At 43.2% G+C, this 23,764-nt stretch overlaps 1 protein-coding gene across 1 annotated transcript; it reads left to right on the forward strand.

Moving 5' to 3' along the window:
* Positions 1 to 3,324: 3,324 nt before the first annotated feature.
* Positions 3,325 to 18,117, forward strand: LOC110533266 (high mobility group-T protein). Its single transcript, XM_036989535.2, has 5 exons — positions 3,325 to 3,476; positions 6,274 to 6,434; positions 9,747 to 9,892; positions 10,208 to 10,382; positions 17,201 to 18,117. Exons 1-5 carry the CDS (start codon positions 3,380 to 3,382, stop codon positions 17,345 to 17,347), a joined length of 726 nt encoding a protein of 241 aa, XP_036845430.1. The 5' UTR covers positions 3,325 to 3,379; the 3' UTR covers positions 17,348 to 18,117.
* Positions 18,118 to 23,764: the final 5,647 nt, after the last annotated feature.

Raw genomic sequence — 23,764 nt, forward strand, 5'->3', positions numbered from 1 at the left:
CCTCTCCTCTCCTCTCCTCACCTCTCCTCTCCTCTCCTCTCCTCTTCCCTACCCCACTCTCCTCTCCTCTCCTTGTGCTTCATGGACAGGCTGTGTGACTTTCTGTCATCATGCTGCAGGTACTACTGCTACTACTCCCACATGGGACAGATGACAGTTTAATAGCTAGACAGAGACAAATGGGGCTCTGGATAAAAGTTGCCCTTAGGCACAGATCTGGGATCTGTTTCTGCTCCCTGAATCCTGAGAGGAATATGAGAGGTGGAATTGCTACACTAATCGTAGATCAGTGTCTATGAGGGCCGGCTCCATTGACAATTTCTCTTTGTTTCAAAGATGTGACTGTGACATGTCCCTTTTCAAATGTTAAGTATCATCCATTGCTTCCCCTTTATTTGTTTATAGCACTGTGCTAGAATGTATTCCTATGGCAAAATCTGATAGATGCCACAATCAGTGTCTCCCTTTCACTGTTCTGTATGACTAAGGGTACCAAACCTACCTCCCAAGACAATGGAGAGGGAAACCAAACCTACCTCCCAAGACAATGGAGAGGGAAACCAAACCTACCTCCCAAGACAATAGAGAGGGTAACCAAACCTACCTCCCAAGACAATGGAGAGGGTAACCAAACCTACATCCCAAGACAATGGAGAGGGTAACCAAACCTACCTCCCAAGACAATGGAGAGGGTAACCAAACCTACCTCCCAAGACAATGGTGAGGGTAACCAAACCTACCTCCCAAGACAATGGAGAGGGTAACCAAACCTACCTCCCAAGACAATGGAGAGGGTAACCAAACCTACCTCCCAAGACAATAGAGAGGGTAACCAAACCTACCTCCCAAGACAATAGAGAGGGTAACCAAACCTACCTCCCAAGACAATGGAGAGGGTAACCAAACCTACCTCCCAAGACAATGGAGAGGGTAACCAAACCTACCTCCCAAGACAATGGAGAGGGTAACCAAACCTACCTCCCAAGACAATGGAGAGGGTAACCAAACCTACCTCCCAAGACAATGGAGAGGGTAACCAAACCTACCTCCCAAGACAATGGAGAGGGTAACCAAACCTACCTCCCAAGACAATAGAGAGGGTAACCAAACCTACCTCCCAAGACAATGGAGAGGGTAACCAAACCTACCTCCCAAGACAATAGAGAGGGTAACCAAACCTACATCCCAAGACAATGGAGAGGGTAACCAAACCTACCTCCCAAGACAATGGAGAGGGTAACCAAACCTACCTCCCAAGACAATAGAGAGGGTAACCAAACCTACCTTCCAAGACAATGGAGAGGGTAACCAAACCTACCTCCCAAGACAATGGAGACGTTTGGCATAACTGCAGGCAACATAGTCTGCATACAGGCCCTGGTGAATATAAAGCAGGATTCCTTACTGATACTTTGATTGATTGATTGATTGATTGATTGTAGCAGAACACTGTAAATCCAGGGCTGTTTCATTTTAGATGATGATGCCTACAAAGGTTTGCTAAAAAAAAAAAAGCAAATGAATATCAGACTGTGGAAGGAAAGCATGATTATCACCATCACCCATAAACCATTATTATTATTATTTTAATGACTAGAAATTAGCTTTAAAACTGCACAATTTTCTCTCAGCCTCGTGACAAAATGGGGCTGGGGTCTTAGGTTACTGGTATGATGATGATGATGAATTTGAGCTTGAGGGACTAAGGAATGAGAAAAAACATCATTCACTGTGATACAAAGATATAAAGGGTGTATAAAGGGTATGGAATATAGCGCTATCTACAAAGGTCCAATCAAATCTGTCAAAATGTGTCAAAATCTAAATAATATTATATTTCTTAATGACATATGATTGTTTTTATTTCACTTTTAAGTTAGGCTTCAATCAATGCACGGATTGACCTTATACGTGTGAATTGAATGCGCCCGTACGGGCCTGTGGAACGCAACACAGTTCTATTCATAGGAGCGCTGGCGCACGTGAGAACTGGAACATACACGCATGTGTCAGCGCGTTGACATCGACGTTTTTCTAGCAGGTCTCCAGCGATGCACCAAAAGGTTGAGCCTTTAGCTACATCATCTGCTAAATTGTAATTATTCACTCCTATGGCCTATTTATTGCCTACCTACTCGTGCCTTTTGCACACAATGTATATAGATTATTTTTTTTTTTCTACTGTTATTGACTTGTTTATTGTTTATTGTTTACTCCATGTGTAACTCTGTGTCGTTGTCTGTGTCACACTGCTTTGCTTTATCTTGGCCAGGTCACAGTTGTAAATGAGAACTTGTTCTCAACTAGCCTACCTGGTTAAATAAAGGTGAAATAAAATAAAATAAAAAAATAAAACATTCTAACAAAAAACGTACAGTTACAAAAGCATAAAAATAACGGTATAAAGTAACGGTTCGAGACAGAACTGTAGCCGATAAAAGCGCGTCAACATTGCTTCATTTAGCCAGAGGACCGCACATAAAACGGATTGTTCCGTTTGTGGCAATGAGGACTATAGTGAGAACAGATAGAATAGAAAAATAAATGGTCTTAAAATTGCTTGTCTACTTTTAGTTTTATTGGCTACGGTTTTCATTAAACCTCATTATAGACTCTCCCTCTGCTATCAACGTGCATTAGATTATACCGTGTAATGAACATTTGTTAAATAATCTTGTATTTCTCCTAAACAATCACTAATAACATAATAAACGCCGTCTTCTGTCGAAAAGAAGAACCTCGTTGCTTAATACTGCCTCGATATACTGTCATTGATACATCTGCATGATGGTGTATACTGTGCCATGTCATTCATTGGTTCATTACAAACGACACAATTATCTAAAATTCCTTCTACATGATATACTGTATCATCCTACCAAGAGGTCCCTTCAAACACTTTTCTATCATTCCTATTTAAAACCCACCATCCTAATATATTCTATTAACAAAGTCTTAATTTGCTAATACAGTTAATTAACGTAGGATGGTGTGAATAGTCAATGGTTGCAATTGATCATTGGGGGTGGGGTGGGAATTTCCCACCAACACCTTGTCCCCGTTCATTTAACACGCTGTTGCTTCACCAAAACGCTCCGCAGTTGTCCCATTCATTTGCGTTTCACTGTGTTCAACGCACGGAAACTCAATGCTATGGGCAAACCACTCTACAAACATCCAGGAAGCTCAGCACCAGCAACAACAAAAAAAATGTTCGTATCACCGCGCCATTTTACAACTCCCGTGACGTTTCACAAAAGGTAGCCAATGGCGCATCGTCTGATATTAGGACAATGAAAAAGTTATATCCTATCAGACTGGCACAAAACTTGGCGGTAGCCAATGGGAAGGGAGGAGAGAGAGAGCTCCACCGAGAGTGATGTTAGAGAAGCGACAAGACACTGCGTATCGCATTCGTTTTGGTGTTCCACATTACAGCCATTGCAGAGCATTTGAGATCCAAGCTGCAGCCTTTGGTAAGTATCTCACACGATAGAGGGAGAGAGAAAAAAATATATGAGAAGTGTCGGTAAGGATGAAAAAATGACAAGACAATTTAGAAATTTCCTTTGAAATGTATTGACCATGTTAGGTTTGCAAAAAAAAAAATGTGATTTTTTAATTCGAAGAAACCGGTCAAAAACTACCAAGAAAATTGCCAGCGAAGCACACAGTATTTAGCCTCTGGTTGAAAAAAGGCGACAACTAAAATAATCTACATTTAAAAAAAATATATGTATTTTATAAATTAATATCAGGTAATTGTTGCAGTGTTATTATAAAATGCGGTGTATTTTAAAAATCAGTAATGTTCAGTGGACAGCTGGCTAGCAAGGTAGCGCACAAACATGAGACTTGTGCCCATTGCAGTGTATTGCGAGGCTGTGATGCCTGTCATATGAAGATGAAACCACGGGAAGATTGACAATGAAAATATAGAAAACATTGAGAGAAAGAAATTTGCTCTGAAAATTGTAACTGTTCGTTATTTTTTTTCTTCCACAAATTGCCTCATAATTAGGGTGAGAAATTACCTCGGGAATCTGCGCTTTACTGTAATGGCTGACTGTACTCGCATAGGAAACAAGGCAGACAGTAACTGCGGAGCCAGCCATACAATCGCAGTTCACTTCCAACTTTTTCAAACCGTGATTTATCACCAACCATGTGTCTAACTGTAAAATATAAAAAATGAAAATTAAAGGCCCATCTCTCCTTATTCCAACGACATTATTTTTGTATTTTTCTGTTGAAATTAAAGAGTTGAAATCGCAGATTGAAAAGAGGTGGGTACCCCGCGGTCGCTCTGCCCTCTACTTGCATGCAATGGCTGTGCATTGACACAAAGAGAAGGAGCCATATTCTCCATGTTAGTGGATGAAGACACAAGCGGCCATTCCGAGCTCATAGGACTCTACACAGCCCGCACATAGGCATAGCACAGACCCAGTGTATCACTATACACCACGGCTATTGCAATAGGAATCTACCGGGGAAAAACATGGTCAAGCTGACGGGCTTTGTCAACATATTTTTCGATTCAAAATGCGATCGGGAATGCGGGTGGAGACATTTCAGGGCGACTTTCTTTCATGAAGAAGGCTTTCTCACAAAATGGAAGAAGAAATATTGCCGTCGTTTGTTGACCTCCTTTTTCCTTCAACGAGAAGCCTTATGCGCCATTACTACTTCTCTCGACAGATAGAAACGCATTGCTTGGCTACAACACAGACATGCAGCCATACCAGCAATATTAATAGGGAATTTCACCAGATTTTTTTCCCACATTTTAATTATTTTTTTCAAATGTTGCTGAATCGAAATTGAAACATATTTTGACTTTATTTTGTGGTTTTAGGGTATTTTTTTCTAGATTTTTCGGTTTTTGTTTTTCTAAGGAATAGATTTCTATAGAGTTAGCTAAATGCACTAGTAACATTATACACAAATTAATCAGAAACCTGGTACTTTATGCATTTCTCATTTTCTTTCCGATTTAGTTCGTGAAATAGTGAAAAATGTCAAATCTGTCCGAAGGGTATCCCATGTTCTGCACTTGAACTTCACAAAGTTGAAAGGATTTTTCCCCCTTGTAGAATGAGAACTTCTAACGTTCTGTAGCCAAAACTCCAGTGATCAATGACAGGCATTCTGCATTAAAAACAAAACAACTCACAAATATGAGGTGACTAACGTAAGACTGTACAAAATGCATGAACATAGCGTCTATTTATTTTTATAATTGTTTACATTTCGCATGATTTGACCGGTAAAGGTAACGGCTGTTTTTTCAGCAAAGGGCACATTCCGCGTGACAGTCCGTAAACGTTCCTACAGACAGGGTTTGTTTCCACAAACTTATTTTCTATCAAACACACAGAACCGGACGTGTTTATTCGCAGAGAGCTGCGTTTACAGTTCTGATGCCAAGAGTAAGTAAGGGCAGGAAACAGTCTATTGAGTCCAGCCTGATAGGGGAAGGGGGAACCCAAATGATAGAAAATAAATTATCCAAATAAAAAAAAAGGTCAAATAATATTAAATGTGTTTTCAGCCCCTTTGTCAAAGCAAATCTAATAACTCAGATGCAACACATATTTGTAACACCTTGAAGAAGGGGCTTCCACCTGTAATGCAATATACACCTGTCTCTGTGAGGGCCTTCGGTCATGTCGTGAATTTCAACCATAGCTTCAATCACGAAGAACAAAGAGCTTTCAGAAGAGTTCAGGGATAAAGTTGTAGATCGATAACAGACTAGGGGTACGTTATAAGAAAATGTCCTATACATTGAGTACAGTCAGGCCAATCATTAAGAAGTGGAAGGTTTTATGGAACCACACGGACTCTTACCAGATCAGGATGACCTTCCAAAATAACCAGTTGGGACAAAAAATATCTGAACTCACATTGAAAGAGCTGCTGCAGAGTTCCATGGCTGAGATTGGGAGAAAATGTCTACGAATCAACTATTAGCTCGATCGTTCGCCACCCGTAGCCGATACCGCGCAATTCTGACAGGTCATTACAGAAAACAAAAGACAGATCTCCAATCACTTGCAGTTTGCATGAAAGCATTTAGGTAACATTTCAGAATATATGGCAGTAAATTGTGTTTTTTTGGGGGGGGTCAGAAAATACTGAATAAAATGTGACTTGTGTTGTTTTTTTTTGTTTTTTTTTTTACTTTTCTTTGCCATTTTGATAACTTCTAAAACCTTCTCTCTTGGCCATTTTGATAACTTCTAAAACCTTCTCTCTTGGCCATTTTAGATACCGATATTGAGATGGGGAAAGATCCAACGAAGCCGAGGGGCAAGATGTCCTCCTATGCCTACTTTGTCCAGACCTGTCGAGAGGAGCACAAGAAGAAACACCCGGAAGCTTCCGTCAACTTCTCCGAGTTCTCCAAGAAGTGCTCTGAGAGATGGAAGGTAAGTATGGAACACATCTCAGCTGTGACTGACTGGCGCCCCATTCCCTATATAGTGCACTACTATAGCACCCCATTCCCTATAGTGCACTAATATAGCACCCTATTCCCTATATAGTGCACTACTATAGCACCCTATCCCCTATATAGTGCACTACTATAGCTCCCTATTCCCTATATAGTGCACTACTATAGCTCCCTATTCCCTATATAGTGCACTACTATAGCTCCCTATTCCCTATATAGTGCACTACTATAGCTCCCTATTCCCTATATAGTGCACTACTATAGCTCCCTATTCCCTATATAGTGCACTACTATAGCACCCTATCCCCTATATAGTGCACTACTATAGCTCCCTATTCCCTATATAGTGCACTACTATAGCTCCCTATCCCCTATATAGTGCACTACTATAGCTCCCTATTCCCTATATAGTGCACTACTATAGCACCCTATCCCCTATATAGTGCACTACTATAGCACCCCATTCCCTATATAGTGCACTACTATAGCACCCCATTCCCTATAGTGCACTAATATAGCACCCTATTCCCTATATAGTGCACTACTATAGCACCCTATTCCCTATATAGTGCACTACTATAGCACCCTATTCCCTATATAGTGCACTACTATAGCACCCTATTCCCTATATAGTGCACTACTATAGCACCCCATTCCCTATATAGTGCACTACTATAGCACCCCATTCCCTATAGTGCACTACTATAGCACCCTATTCCCTATATAGTGCACTACTATAGCACCCCATTCCCTATATAGTGCACTACTATAGCACCCTATTCCCTATATAGTGCACTACTATAGCACCCCATTCCCTATATAGTGCACTACTATAGCACCCTATCCCCTATATAGTGCACTACTATAGCACCCCATTCCCTATATAGTGCACTACTATAGCACCCTATTCCCTATATAGTGCACTACTATAGCACCCTATTCCCTATATAGTGCACTACTATAGCACCCTATTCCCTATATAGTGCACTACTATAGCACCCTATTCCCTATATAGTGCACTACTATAGCACCCTATTCCCTATATAGTGCACTACTATAGCACCCTATTCCCTATATAGTGCACTACTATAGCACCCCATTCCCTATATAGTGCGCTACTATAGCACCCTATTCCCTATATAGTGCACTACTATAGCACCCCATTCCCTATATAGTGCACTACTATAGCACCCCATTCCCTATATAGTGCACTACTATAGCACCCTATCCCCTATATAGTGCACTACTATAGCACCCCATTCCCTATATAGTGCACTACTATAGCACCCTATTCCCTATATAGTGCACTACTATAGCACCCTATTCCCTATATAGTGCACTACTATAGCACCCTATTCCCTATATAGTGCACTACTATAGCACCCTATTCCCTATATAGTGCACTACTATAGCACCCTATTCCCTATATAGTGCACTACTATAGCACCCCATTCCCTATATAGTGCGCTACTATAGCACCCTATTCCCTATATAGTGCACTACTATAGCACCCCATTCCCTATATAGTGCACTACTATAGCACCCCATTCCCTATATAGTGCACTACTATAGCACCCCATTCCCTATATAGTGCACTACTATAGCACCCCATTCCCTATATAGTGCACTACTATAGCACCCCATTCCCTATATAGTGCACTACTATAGCACCCCATTCCCTATATAGTGCACTACTATAGCACCCCATTCCCTATATAGTGCACTACTATAGCACCCCATTCCCTATATAGTGCACTACTATAGCACCCCATTCCCTATATAGTGCACTACTATGGCACCCCATTCCCTATAGTGCACTACTATAGCACCCTATCCCCTATATAGTGCACTACTATAGCACCCTATTCCCTATATAGTGCTCTACTATAGCACCCTATTCCCTATATAGTGCACTACTATAGCACCCCATTCCCTATATAGTGCACTACTATGGCACCCCATTCCCTATAGTGCACTACTATAGCACCCCATTCCCTATATAGTGCACTACTTTGGCACCCCATTCCCTATAGTGCACTACTATAGCACCCTATCCCCTATATAGTGCACTACTATAGCACCCCATTCCCTATATAGTGCACTACTATGGCACCCCATTCCCTATAGTGCACTACTATAGCACCCTATCCCCTATATAGTGCACTACTATAGCACCCCATTCCCTATATAGTGCACTACTATAGCACCCTATTCCCTATATAGTGCACTACTATAGCACCCCATTCCCTATATAGTGCACTACTATAGCACCCCATTCCCTATATAGTGCACTACTATAGCACCCCATTCCCTATATAGTGCACCACTATGGCACCCCATTCCCTATAGTGCACTACTATAGCACCCTATCCCCTATATAGTGCACTACTATAGCACCCTATCCCCTATATAGTGCACTACTATAGCACCCTATTCCCTATATAGTGCACTACTATAGCACCCCATTCCCTATATAGTGCACTACTATAGCACCCTAGTCCCTATATAGTGCACTACTATAGCACCCTATTCCCTATATAGTGCACTACTATAGCACCCTATTCCCTATATAGTGCACTACTATAGCACCCTATATAGTGCACTACTATAGCACCCCATTCCCTATATAGTGCACTACTATAGCACCCTATTCCCTATATAGTGCACTACTATAGCACCCCATTCCCTATATAGTGCACTACTATAGCACCCTATTCCCTATATAGTGCACTACTTTTGATCAGCACCCTATGGGCCCTGGTTGAAAGTAGTGTACTAAATTGGAATAGTGTGCCAAAGGTAGTGCCATGTTGGGAGACAGAACCCTTGAGTGGACACTGTCCTGTACCACTCGTAGTCCTGTGATAGTTGTCTGGTACGAGATAGTTTAAAATGAACTGTGTCACAGCTAAGTTGTTCCGTACTGATCTGCCACCCCTTGTCATGTCATTGTTTTGTTTACGTTGTGTTCCTCTACCACTGTGTAGCACCTAACCGACACACACACACACACACACACACACACACACACACACACACACTCATAATCACACACACACACACACACACACACACACAATCACACACACACACACACAATCACACACACAATCACACACACACACACAATCACACACACACTCACAATCACACACGCACACACGCACGCAGGCACACACACACGCACATGCACGCAGGCGCACACACACACACACACACACACTCTCTCTTTCTCTCTTTTACAAACAAACTGTTGACATCTGATCACACCTTCTGCTTCCCTCAGACCATGTCTGCCAAGGAGAAGGGGAAGTTTGAGGATCTGGCCAAGCTGGACAAGGTGCGTTATGAGAGGGAGATGAGGAGCTACATTCCTCCAAAGGGAGAGAAGAAGAAGAGGTTTAAGGACCCCAATGCCCCCAAGAGACCATCGTGAGTACTGCCTGACAGTAAAAGACAATCACCCCCCCCCCCCCCTTTCCAAAACTCATAATTCATGGATGTCCGGCTGAGTCGGGTTAAAACGTGCCGAAAGTAAGTTATGAAACAATTACTACTATAAAACAATGAACAATAACACTACATTTGAATAACACAAGTACTGCATTTAAAGCAGCTCCTTTAGCACTCAAATAAAACATCAGTGTTTCCCAACAAACAATCGATGAATTGACAACCAAACAAAAAACAGTGACCCTTCTATTTCCTCTCTCCTGTTCTTCTTCTTCTTCTCCCCCCGTCCTCCAGGTCTGCTTTCTTCATCTTCTGCGCTGATTTCCGACCCCAGGTGAAGGGGGAGACCCCTGGCCTGTCTATCGGTGATGTGGCCAAGAAGCTGGGAGAGAAGTGGAACAACCTAACAGCGGAAGACAAGGTGCCCTATGAGAAAAAGGCTGCAAAGCTGAAGGAGAAGTACGAGAAGGTAAACAAACATCACCCCTTTTGTTATTCTATGAATTTGATTGGTTTATATAGATCTCTGTTCGCTGTTAGGTGGGATGTTCTCTCAGTCATGCATAGCCTAACAATTCAAGTTATTAACACTAGTCATGCATAGTCTAACAATTCAAGTTATTAACACTAGTCATGCATAGCCTAACAATTCATGTTATTAACACTAGTCATGCATAGCCTAACAATTCATGTTATTATTACTAGTTATGCATAGTCTAACAATTCATGTTATCATCACTAGTCATGCATAGCTTAACAATTCAAGTTATTATTCATGTTATTATCACTAGTTATGCATAGCCTAACAATTCAAGTTATCATCACTAGTCATGCATAGCTTAACAATTCAAGTTATTATTCATGTTATTATCACTAGTTATGCATAGCCTAACAATTCAAGTTATTACCACTAGTCATGCATAGCTTAACAATTCAAGTTATTATTCATGTTATTATCACTAGTTATGCATAGTCTAACAATTCAAGTTAACACTAGTCATGCATAGCCTAACAATTCAAGGTAACACTAGTCATGCATAGTCTAACAATTCAAGTTATTATCACTAGTTATGCATAGTCTAACAATTCAAGTTATTATCACTAGTTATGCATAGTCTAACAATTCAAGTTATTATCACTAGTTATGCATAGCTTAACAATTCAAGTTATTACCACTAGTTATGCATAGCTTAACAATTCAAGTTATTACCACTAGTTATGCATAGCCAATTTTATTTTATTTCACCACTTTATTTAACCAGGTAGGCTAGTTGAGAACAAGTTCTCATTTACAACTGCGAGATGGCCAAGATAACGCATTAAAGATATGATAAAGCAATTCGACACATACAACAACACAGAGTAACACGGAATAAACACAACCTACAGTCAATAATACAGTAGAACAAAATAAAACAAAAAGTCTATATACAGTGAGTGCACATGAGGTAAGATAAGGGAGTTAAGGCAATAAATAGGCCATGGTTGCAAAGTAATTACAATATAGCAATTAAACACTGGAATGGTAGATGTGCAGAAGATGAATGTGCAAGTAGAGATACTGGGGTGCAAAGGAGCAAGATAAATAAATAAATGCAGTATGGGGATGAGGTAGGTAGATGGGCTGTTTACAGATGGGCTATGTACAGGTGCAGTGATCTGTGAGCTGCTCTGACAGCTGGTGTTTAAAGTTAGTGAGGGAGATAAGTGTTTCCAGTTTCAGAGATTTTTGTAGTTCGTTCCAGTCAGTGGCAGCAGAGAACTGGAAGGAAAGACAACCAAAGGAGGAATTGGCTTTGGGGGTGACCAGTGAGATATACCTGCTGGAGCGTGTGCTACGAGTGGGTGCTGCTATGGTGACCAGTGAGCTGAGATAAGGCGGGGCTTTACCTAGCAGAGACTTGTAGATAACCTGTAGCCAGTGGGTTTGGCGATGAGTATGAAGCGAGGGCCAACCAACGAGAGCGTACAGGTCACAGTGGTCGGTAGTATATGGGGCTTTGGTGACAAAACCAATGGCTCTGTGATAGACTGCATCCAATTTGTTGAGTAGAGTGTTGGAGGCTATTTTATAGATGACATCGCCGAAGCCGAGGATTGGTAGGATGGTCAGTTTTACGAGGGTATGTTTGGCAGCATGTTGCGATATAGGAAGCTGATTCTAGATTTCATTTTGGATTGGAGATGTTTAATATGAGTCTGGAAGGAGAGTTTACAGTCTAGCCAGACACCTAGGTGTTTATAGTTGTCCACATATTCTAAGTCAGAGCCGTCCAGAGTAGTGATGCTGGACGGGCGGGCTTCGATCGGTTGAAGAGCATGCATTTAGTATTACTTGTATTTAAGAGCAGCTGGAGGCCACGGAAGGAGAGTTGTATGGCATTGAAGCTTGCCTAGAGGGTTGTTAACACAGTGTCCAAAGAAGGGCCAGAAGTATACAGAATGGTGTTGTCTGCATAGAGGTGGATCAGGGAATCACCATCAGCAAGAGCGACATCATTCATGCATACAGAGAATAGGGTCGGCCCAAGAATTGAACCCTGTGGCACCCCCACAGAGACTGCCAGAGGTCTGGAGAACAGGCCCTCCGATTTGACACACTGAACTCTGTCAGGGAAGTAGTTGGTGAACCAGGCGAGGCAATGATTTGAGAAACCAAGGCTGTTGAGTCTGCCAATAAGAATGTGGCGATTGACAGAGTCGAAAGCCTAACAATTCAAGTTATTAACACTAGTCATGCATAGCCTAACAATTCAAGTTACAACTAGCCATGCATAGTCTAACAATTGTTGTTACTACTAGTCATGCATAGTCTAACAGTTCAAGTTATTAACACTAGCCATGCATAGCCTAACAATTGTTGTTACTACTAGCCATGCATAGTCTAACAATTGTTGTTACTACTAGTCATGCATAGTCTAACAGTTCAAGTTATTAACACTAGCCATGCATAGCCTAACAATTGTTGTTACTACTAGCCATGCATAGTCTAACAATTGTTGTTACTACTAGTCATGCATAGTCTAACAATTCAAGTTATTAACACTAGTCATGCATAGTCTAACAATTCAAGTTATTAACACTAGTCATGCATAGTCTAACAGTTCAAGTTATTAACACTAGTCATGCATAGTCTAACAATTCAAGTTATTAACACTAGTCATGCATAGTCTAACAATTCAAGTTATTAACACTAGTCATGCATAGTCTAACAATTCAAGTTATTAACACTAGTCATGCATAGCCTAACAATTCAAGTTATTAACACTAGTCATGCATAGCCTAACAATTCAAGTTATTAACACTAGTCATGCATAGTCTAACAATTCAAGTTATTAACACTAGTCATGCATAGTCTAACAATTCAAGTTATTAACACTAGTCATGCATAGTCTAACAATTCATGTTATTAACACTAGTCATGCATAGTCTAACAATTCAAGTTATTAACACTAGTCATGCATAGTCTAACAATTCAAGTTATTAACACTAGTCATGCATAGTCTAACAATTCAAGTTATTAACACTAGTCATGCATAGCCTAACAATTCAAGTTATTAACACTAGTCATGCATAGTCTAACAATTCAAGTTATTAACACTAGTCATGCATAGTCTAACAATTCAAGTTATTAACACTAGTCATGCATAGTCTAACAATTCAAGTTATTAACACTAGTCATGCATAGCCTAACAATTCAAGTTATTAACACTAGTCATGCATAGTCTAACAATTCAAGTTATTAACACTAGTCATGCATAGTCTAACAATTCAAGTTATTAACACTAGTCATGCATAGTCTAACAATTCAAGTTATTAACACTAGTCATGCATAGTCTAACAATTCAAGTTATTAACACTAGTCATGCATAGTCTAACAATTCAAGTTATTAACACTAGTCATGCATAGCCTAACAATTCAAGTTATTAACACTAGTCATGCATAGCCTAACAATTCAAGTTATTAACACTAGTCATGCATAGCCTAACAATCCAAGTTATTAACACTAGTCATGCATAGTCTAACAATTCAAGTTATTATCACTAGTCATGCATAGCCTAACAATTCAAGTTATTAACACTAGTCATGCATAGTCTAACAGTTCAAGTTATTAACACTAGTCATGCATAGTCTAACAGTTCAAGTTATTAACACTAGTCATGCATAGCCTAACAATTCAAGTTATTAACACTAGTCATGCATAGTCTAACAGTTCAAGTTATTAACACTAGTCATGCATAGTCTAACAATTGTTGTTACTACTAGCCATGCATAGTCTAACAATTGTTGTTACTACTAGCCATGCATAGTCTAACAATTGTTGTTACTACTAGTCATGCATAGTCTAACAATTCAAGTTATTAACACTAGTCATGCATAGTCTAACAATTCAAATTATTAACACTAGCCATGCATAGTCTAACAATTGTTGTTACTACTAGTCATGCATAGTCTAACAATTGTTGTTACTACTAGCCATGCATAGTCTAACAATTCAAATTATTAACACTAGCCATGCATAGTCTAACAATTGTTGTTACTACTAGCCATGCATAGTCTAACAATTGTTGTTACTACTAGCCATGCATAGTCTAACAATTGTTGTTACTACTAGTCATGCATAGTCTAACAATTCAAGTTATTAACACTAGTCATGCATAGTCTAACAATTCATGTTATTAACACTAGTCATGCATAGTCTAACAATTCAAGTTATTAACACTAGTCATGCATAGTCTAACAGTTCAAATTATTAACACTAGCCATGCATAGTCTAACAATTGTTGTTACTACTAGTCATGCATAGTCTAACAATTGTTGTTACTACTAGTCATGCATAGTCTAACAATTGTTGTTACTACTAGCCATGCATAGTCTAACAGTTGTTGTTACTACTAGTCATGCATAGTCTAACAGTTGTTGTTACTACTAGTCATGCATAGTCTAACAATTGTTGTTACTACTAGTCATGCATAGTCTAACAATTCAAGTTATTACAACTAGTCATGCATAGTCTAACAATTCAAGTTATTAACACTAGTCATGCATAGCCTAACAATTGTTGTTACTACTAGCCATGCATAGTCTAACAATTGTTGTTACTACTAGTCATGCATAGTCTAACAATTCAAGTTATTACAACTAGTCATGCATAGTCTAACAATTCAAGTTATTACAACTAGTCATGCATAGTCTAACAATTCAAGTTATTAACACTAGTCATGCATAGCCTAACAATTGTTGTTACTACTAGCCATGCATAGTCTAACAGTTGTTGTTACTACTAGTCATGCATAGTCTAACAGTTGTTGTTACTACTAGTCATGCATAGTCTAACAGTTGTTGTTACTACTAGTCATGCATAGTCTAACAGTTGTTGTTACTACTAGTCATGCATAGTCTAACAGTTGTTGTTACTACTAGTCATGCATAGTCTAACAATTGTTGTTACTACTAGTCATGCATAGTCTAACAATTCAAGTTATTAACACTAGTCATGCATAGCCTAACAATTCAAGTTATTAACACTAGTCATGCATAGTCTAACAATTCAAGTTATTAACACTAGTCATGCATAGTCTAACAATTCAAGTTATTAACACTAGTCATGCATAGTCTAACAATCCAAGTTATTAACACTAGTCATGCATAGTCTAACAATTCAAGTTATTACTACTAGTCATGCATAGTCTAACAATTCAAGTTTTTATCACTAGTCATGCATAGTCTAACAGTTCAAGTTATTAACACTAGTCATGCATAGTCTAACAGTTCAAGTTATTACCACTAGTCATGCATAGTCTAACAATTGTTGTTACTACTAGTCATGCATAGCCTAACAATTCAAGTTATTAACACTAGTCATGCATAGCCTAACAATTCAAGTTATTAACACTAGTCATGCATAGTCTAACAGTTCAAGTTATTACCACTAGTCATGCATAGTCTAACAATTGTTGTTACTACTAGTCATGCATAGTCTAACAATTCAAGTTATTAACACTAGTCATGCATAGCCTAACAATTCAAGTTATTAACACTAGTCATGCATAGCCTAACAATTCAAGTTATTAACACTAGTCATGCATAGCCTAACAATTCAAGTTATTAACACTAGTCATGCATAGCCTAACAATTCAAGTTATTAACACTAGTCATGCATAGTCTAACAATTCAAGTTATTAACACTAGTCATGCATAGTCTAACAATTCAAGTTATTAACACTAGTCATGCATAGTCTAACAATTCAAGTTATTAACACTAGTCATGCATAGCCTAACAATTCAAGTTATTAACACTAGTCATGCATAGCCTAACAATTCAAGTTATTAACACTAGTCATGCATAGTCTAACAATTCAAGTTATTAACACTAGTCATGCATAGTCTAACAATTCAAGTTATTATCACTAGTCATGCATAGTCTAACAATTCAAGTTATTAACACTAGTCATGCATAGTCTAACAATTCAAGTTATTAACACTAGTCATGCATAGCCTAACAATTCAAGTTATTAACACTAGTCATGCATAGTCTAACAATTCAAGTTATTAACACTAGTCATGCATAGTCTAACAGTTCAAGTTATTATTACTAGTCATGCATAGTCTAACAATTCAAGTTATTATCACTAGTCATGCATAGTCTAACAATTCAAGTTATTAACACTAGTCATGCATAGTCTAACAATTCAAGTTATTAACACTAGTCATGCATAGTCTAACAATTCAAGTTATTATCACTAGTCATGCATAGTCTAACAATTCAAGTTATTAACACTAGTCATGCATAGTCTAACAATTCAAGTTATTAACACTAGTCATGCATAGTCTAACAATTCAAGTTATTATCACTAGTCATGCATAGTCTAACAATTCAAGTTATTAACACTAGTCATGCATAGTCTAACAATTCAAGTTATTAACACTAGTCATGCATAGTCTAACAATTCAAGTTATTATCACTAGTCATGCATAGTCTAACAATTCAAGTTATTACTACTAGTCATGCATAGCCTAACAATTCAAGTTATTAACACTAGTCATGCATAGTCTAACAATTCAAGTTATTATCACTAGTCATGCATAGTCTAACAATTCAAGTTATTACTACTAGTCATGCATAGTCCAACAATTCAAGTTATTAACACTAGTCATGCATAGTCTAACAATTCAAGTTATTAACACTAGTCATGCATAGTCCAAGTGGTCAATTGCAGATGCAGTTGTTGTATGTTTACTGCAATGAAGTGAACCACTACTCTCGTCCACTTCCCCGTTCTCAGGACATCACTGCGTATCGCAACAAGGGCAAGGTGCCCGTCAGCATGCCCGTGAAGGCCGCTGCCCCAACCAAGGACGACGACGACGACGACGATGATGAGGACGACGACGACGATGACGACGACGATGACGACGACGATGACGAGTAGATCCACGTTGATCCACGTGGTTGTTAGAGCTTATCATTTCTTGTTTATAAAGCATTTAACCCTTCTTGTTCACGCATCACTTACACAGAACAAAATAAAAAACTTGAATAAGTTACCAAAAAAAAAGAGCCCCCCCCCTCTTCTCTCCTCTCTCCCTCCAAAAACGTAAACGCTGTGTATAAGAAGTGTTTTGCAGCTGTACAGGTTGTTGTCTCCTTTTTTTTGTATAGTTTAACACTACAACAGTGTCACCTGTATCTGTCTGTGTTTCTATCTCCCAGTCTCTTTGCGTCCAAAAAATGGAATCCTATTCCTTATTTCGTGTACTACTTTTGACAAAGGTCTAATAGGGCTCAGGTCAAAAGTAGATCACTATATAGGGAATAGGGTGCAATTTGTGGACGCCCCCCCCCCCCCCCATTTGTTACAGTTTAAAGCGGTTTGTAAAAAAAAATAATAAAAAATTAGTCTTGGAAACCGATGGGTCTATTTGCCTTAGCTAGCAGTGCACAGCAGCACATTACCTGGTTATAATGTAGGGTCTTCGTAGTTCTTCTGTTTCCGATGGGCCCCGTGCGTTTTGTTGTCTTCTTGTTTTTTAAATGATGTATTATCAACTCGCCGTATTGTCATAAAGATATTTTACTGGACTATTTCAATACCACTGTCATCGCAAAGAAATAAAAGAGGAAATATTTGCTTTTTTTTTTTTTTTTTTTTGTTGAGATTCTGAATTGCTTCTGACGTCAATAAACTTTTTTTTTTTTTTTAATCGACTGGTTTCTTTCTTTTCTGCGTTTAGAATCTCTTGGTTACGCAGATCATCTCGTCCAGGGTTTCTCAAACTCGGTCCCGGGCCCAACCCCCTGGTACACATTTTGTTATTTGTGTAACGGTTTGAGTCGAAGGCGAGGCGGACCAAAACGCAGCGTGGTGGTGATTCATGGTTCTTTAATAAAGACAACTGTACATGAATAAACTTAACAAAACCAAGAAATGTGAAAAAAATCAAAACAGCCCTATCTGGTGCAAACACAGAGACAGGAACAAACTAGACACACAACATAGACTAGAACTACACAGCTGATTCAAAATAATCAAAGGCTTGATGATTAGTTGGTTGTTTAAATCAGCTGTGTAGTTTTTGGGCAAAAACCAAAACGTGACCGAGTTTGGGAAACTGATCTAGTCGATCGTGTCAGTCTACAGATTTACTCTAATCTAGACTTTGATTGTGTCATTCAGATGTTTTTAATTGAAACGGTAGTAACCAACGCAGCTATAGTTTATCAATGAATCGCGTCTACCGTGTCTGTTGAACCTATGCCATTTAGCCTGGGGGACGAGATTCCTCATCAATGGACTTGACTGACAGGTAAATTGTTATTCTGTACTTGGGAGACAATCACCGGTGAATCAACGTGTTCACCTGTGAGGTCGCAGGAAAATCATCTCAGCTGTCTCCTATTGACAACCAATTACAGTCCATAATGCATATTCATTAATGGTACGTTTAGTGATGATGACAGACTAACTATAGCTGGGTGTGGTATAGCTTACACTACTACAAGTTACTGTCCAACTATAATGTCTCTCCTGGGACTGTGAGGCCTGGTGTGCCTCTGTCCTGTCCAACTGTCAGGTCTCTCCTGGGACTGTGAGGCCTGGTGTGCCTCTGTCTGTCCTGTCCAACTGTCAGGTCTCTCCTGGGACTGTGAGGCCTGGTGTGCCTCTGTCCTGTCCAACTGTCAGGTCTCTCCTGGGACTGTGAGGCCTGGTGTGCCTCTGTCCTGTCCAACTGTCAGGTCTCTCCTGGGACTGTGAGGCCTGGTGTGCCTCTTGTCTGTCCTGTCCAATAGTCAGGTCTCTCCTGGGACTGTGAGGCCTGGTGTGCCTCTATCCTGTCCAACTGTCAGGTCTCTCCTGGGACTGTGAGGCCTGGTGTGCCTCTGTCCTGTCCAACTGTCAGGTCTCTCCTGGGACTGTGAGGCCTGGTGTGCCTCTTGTCTGTCCTGTCCAATAGTCAGGTCTCTCCTGGGACTGTGAGGCCTGGTGTGCCTCTGTCCTGTCCAACTGTCAGGTCTCTCCTGGGACTGTGAGGCCTGGTGTGCCTCTGTCTGTCCTGTCCAACTGTCAGGTCTCTCCTGGCACTGTGAGGCCTGTTGTGCCTCTGTCCTGTCCAACTGTCAGGTCTCTCCTGGGACTGTGAGGCCTGGTGTGCCTCTGTCCTGTCCAACTGTCAGGTCTCTCCTAGGACTTTGAGGCCTGGTGTGCTTCTGTCCTGTCCAACTGTCAGATCTCTCCTGGGAATGTGAGTTCTGGTGTGCCTCTGTGTGTCCTGTCCAACTGTCAGGTCTCTCCTGGGACTGTGAGGCCTGGTGTGCTTCTGTCCTGTCCAACTGTCAGGTCTCTCCAGGGACTGTGAGGCCTGGTGTGCCTCTGTCCTGTCCAACTGTCAGGTCTCTCCTGGGACTGTGAGGCCTGGTGTGCCTCTGTCTGTTTCTGTCCAACTGTCAGGTCTCTCCTGGGACTGTGAGGCCTGGTGTGCCTCTCTCTGTCCTGTCGAACTGTCAGGTCTCTCCTGGGACTATGAGGCCTGGTGTGCCTCTGTCTGTCCTGTCCAACTGTCAGGTCTCTCCTGGGACTGTGAGGCCTGGTGTGCCTCTGTCCTGTCCAACTGTCAGGTCTCTCCTGGGACTTTGAGGCCTGGTGTGCCTCTGTCCTGTCCAATTGTCAGGTCTCTCCTGGGACTGTGAGGCCTGGTGTGCCACTGTCTGTCCTGTCCAACTGTCAGGTCTCTCCTGGGACTGTGAGGCCTGGTGTGCCTCTGTCCTGTCCAACTGTCAGGATCTCCTGGGACTGTGAGGCCTGGTGTGCCTCTGTCTGTCCTGTCCAACTGTCAGGTCTCTCCTGGGACTGTGAGGCCTGGTGTGCCTCTGTCCTGTCCAACTGTCAGGTCTCTCCTGGGACTTTGAGGCCTGGTGTGCCTCTGTCCTGTCCAATTGTCAGGTCTCTCCTGGGACTGTGAGGCCTGGTGTGCCACTGTCTGTCCTGTCCAACTGTCAGGTCTCTCCTGGGACTGTGAGGCCTGGTGTGCCTCTGTCCTGTCCAACTGTCAGGATCTCCTGGGACTGTGAGGCCTGGTGTGCCTCTGTCTGTCCTGTCCAACTGTCAGGTCTCTCCTGGGGCTGTGAGGCCTGGTGTGCCTCTGTCTGTCCTGTCCAACTGTCAGGTCTCTCCTGGGACTGTGAGGCCTGGTGTGCCACTGTCTGTCCTGTCCAACTGTCAGGTCTCTCCTGGGACTGTGAGGCCTGGTGTGCCTCTGTCCTGTCCAACTGTCAGGTCTCTCCTGGGACTGTGAGGCCTGGTGTGCCTCTGTCCTGTCCTGTCCAACTGTCAGGTCTCTCCTGGGACTGTGAGGCCTGGTGTGCCTCTGTCCTGTCCAACTGTCAGGTCTCTCCTGGGACTGTGAGGCCTGGTGTGCCTCTGTCCTGTCCAACTGTCAGGTCTCTCCTGGGACTTTGAGGCCTGGTGTGCTTCTGCCCTGTCCAACTGTCAGGTCTCTCCTGGGACTGTGAGGCCTGGTGTGCCTCTGTCCTGTCCAATTGTCAGGTCTCTTCTGGGACTTTGAGGCCTGGTGTGCTTCTGTCCTGTCCAACTGTCAGATCTCTCCTGGGAATATGAGTTCTGGTGTGCCTCTGTCTGTCCTGTCCAACTGTCAGGTCTCTCCTGGGACTGTGAGGCCTGGTGTGCTTCTGTCCTGTCCAACTGTCAGGTCTCTCCAGGGACTGTGAGGCCTGGTGTGCCTCTGTCCTGTCCAACTGTCAGGTCTCTCCTGGGACTGTGAGGCCTGGTGTGCCTCTGTCCTGTCCAACTGTCAGGTCTCTCCTGGGACTGTGAGGCCTGGTGTGCCTCTGTCTGTCCTGTCCAACTGTCAGGTCTCTCCTGGGACTGTGAGGCCTGGTGTGCCTCTTGTCTGTCCTGTCCAATAGTCAGGTCTCTCCTGGGACTGTGAGGCCTGGTGTTCCTCTGTCCTGTCCAACTGTCAGGTCTCTCCTGGGACTTTGAGGCCTGGGGTGCTTCTGTCCTGTCCAATTGTCAGGTCTCTCCTGGGACTGTGAGGCCTGGTGTGCCTCTGTCTGTCCTGTCCAACTGTCAGGTCTATCCTGGGACTGTGAGGCCTGGTGTGCCACTGTCTGTCCTGTCCAACTGTCAGGTCTCTCCTGGGACTGTGAGGCCTGGTGTGCCTCTGTCCTGTCCAACTGTCAGGATCTCCTGGGACTGTGAGGCCTGGTGTGCCTCTGTCTGTCCTGTCCAACTGTCAGGTCTCTCCTGGGACTGTGAGGCCTGGTGTGCCTCTGTCTGTCCTGTCCAACTGTCAGGTCTCTCCTGGGACTGTGAGGCCTGGTGTGCCTCTTGTCTGTCCTGTCCAATAGTCAGGTCTCTCCTGGGACTGTGAGGCCGGGTGTGCCTCTGTCCTGTCCAACTGTCAGGTCTCTCCTGGGACTTTGAGGCCTGGTGTGCTTCTGTCCTGTCCAATTGTCAGGTCTCTCCTGGGACTGTGAGGCCTGGTGTGCCTCTGTCTGTCCTGTCCAACTGTCAGGTCTCTCCTGGGACTGTGAGGCCTGGTGTGCCTCTGTCCTGTCCAACTGTCAGGTCTCTCCTGGGACTGTGAGGCCTGGTGTGCCTCTGTCTGTCCTGTCCAACTGTCAGGTCTCTCCTGGCACTGTGAGGCCTGGTGTGCCTCTGTCCTGTCCAACTGTCAGGTCTCTCCTGGGACTGTGAGGCCTGGTGTGCCTCTGTCCTGTCCAACTGTCAGGTCTCTCCTGGGACTGTGAGGCCTGGTGTGCCTCTGTCTGTCCTGTCCAACTGTCAGGTCTCTCCTGGGACTGTGAGGCCTGGTGTGCCTCTGTCCTGTCCAATTGTCAGGTCTCTCCTGGGACTGTGAGGCTTGGTGTGCCTCTGTCCTGTCCAACTGTCAGGTATCTCCTGTCACTGTGAGGCCTGGTGTGCCTCTGTGTCCTGTCCAACTGTCAGGTCTCTCCTGTGACTGTGAGGCCTGGTGTGCCTCTGTCTGTCCTGTCCAACTGTCAGGTCTCTCCTGGGACTGTGAGGCCTGGTGTGCCTCTGTCCTGTCCAACTGTCAGGTCTCTCCTGGGACTGTGAGGCCTGGTGTGCCTCTGTCTGTCCTGTCCAACTGTCAGGTCTCTCCTGGGACTGTGAGGCCTGGTGTGCCTCTGTCTGTCCTGTCCAACTGTCAGGTCTCTCCTGGGACTGTGAGGCCTGGTGTGCCTCTGTCTGTCCTGTCCAACTGTCAGGTCTCTCCTGGGACTGTGAGGCCTGGTGTGCCTCTGTCCTGTCCTGTCCAAATGCCAGGTCTCTCCTGGGACTGTAAGGCCTGGTGTGCCTCTGTCCTGTCCAACTGTCAGGTCTCCTGTGACTGTGAGGCCTGGTGTGCCTCTGTCCTGTCCAACTGTCAGGTCTCTCCTGGGACTGTGATGCCTGGTTTGCTTCTGTCCTGTCCAACTGTCAGGTCTCTCCTGGGACTGTGAGTTCTGGTGTGCCTCTGTCTGTCCTGTCCAACTGTCAGGTCTCTCCTGGGACTGTGAGGCCTGGTGTGCCTCTGTCCTGTCCAACTGTCAGGTCTCTCCTGGGACTGTGAGACCTGGTGTGCCTCTTGTCTGTCATGTCCAACTGTCAGGTCTCTCCTGGGACTGTGAGGCCTGGTGTGCCACTGTCTGTCCTGTCCAACTGTCAGGTCTCTCCTGGGACTGTGAGGCCTGGTGATCCTCTGTCCTGTCCAACTGTCAGGTCTCTCCTGGGACTGTGAGGCCTGGTGTGCCTCTGTCTGTCCTGTCCAACTGTCAGGTCTCTCCTGGGACTGTGAGGCCTGGTGTGCCTCTGTCTGTCCTGTCCAACTGTCAGGTCTCTCCTGGGACTGTGAGGCCTGGTGTGCCTCTGTCTGTCCTGTCCAACTGTCAGGTCTCTCCTGGGACTGTGAGGCCTGGTGTGCCTCTGTCCTGTCCAACTGTCAGGTCTCTCCTGGGACTGTGAGTTTTGGTGTGCCTCTATCCTGTCCAACTGTCAGGTCTCTCCTGGGACTGTGAGGCCTGGTGTGCCTCTGTCCTGTCCAACTGTCAGGTCTCTCCTGGGACTGTGAGGCCTGGTGTGCCTCTGTCTGTCCTGTCCAACTGTCAGGTCTCTCCAGGGACTGTGAGGCCTGGTGTGCCTCTGTCCTGTCCAACTGTCAGGTCTCTCCTGGGACTGTGAGGCCTGGTGTGCCTCTGTCCTGTCCAACTGTCAGGTCTCTCCTGGGACTGTGAGGCCTGGTGTGCCTCTGTCCTGTCCAACTGTCAGGTCTCTCCTGGGACTGTGAGGCCTGGTGTGCCTCTTGTCTGTCCTGTCCAATAGTCAGGT

Source organism: Oncorhynchus mykiss, chromosome 10 (genome assembly GCF_057628025.1).
Source record: "Oncorhynchus mykiss isolate SJ-2025 chromosome 10, ASM5762802v1, whole genome shotgun sequence".
Lineage (NCBI taxonomy): Eukaryota > Metazoa > Chordata > Actinopteri > Salmoniformes > Salmonidae > Oncorhynchus > Oncorhynchus mykiss.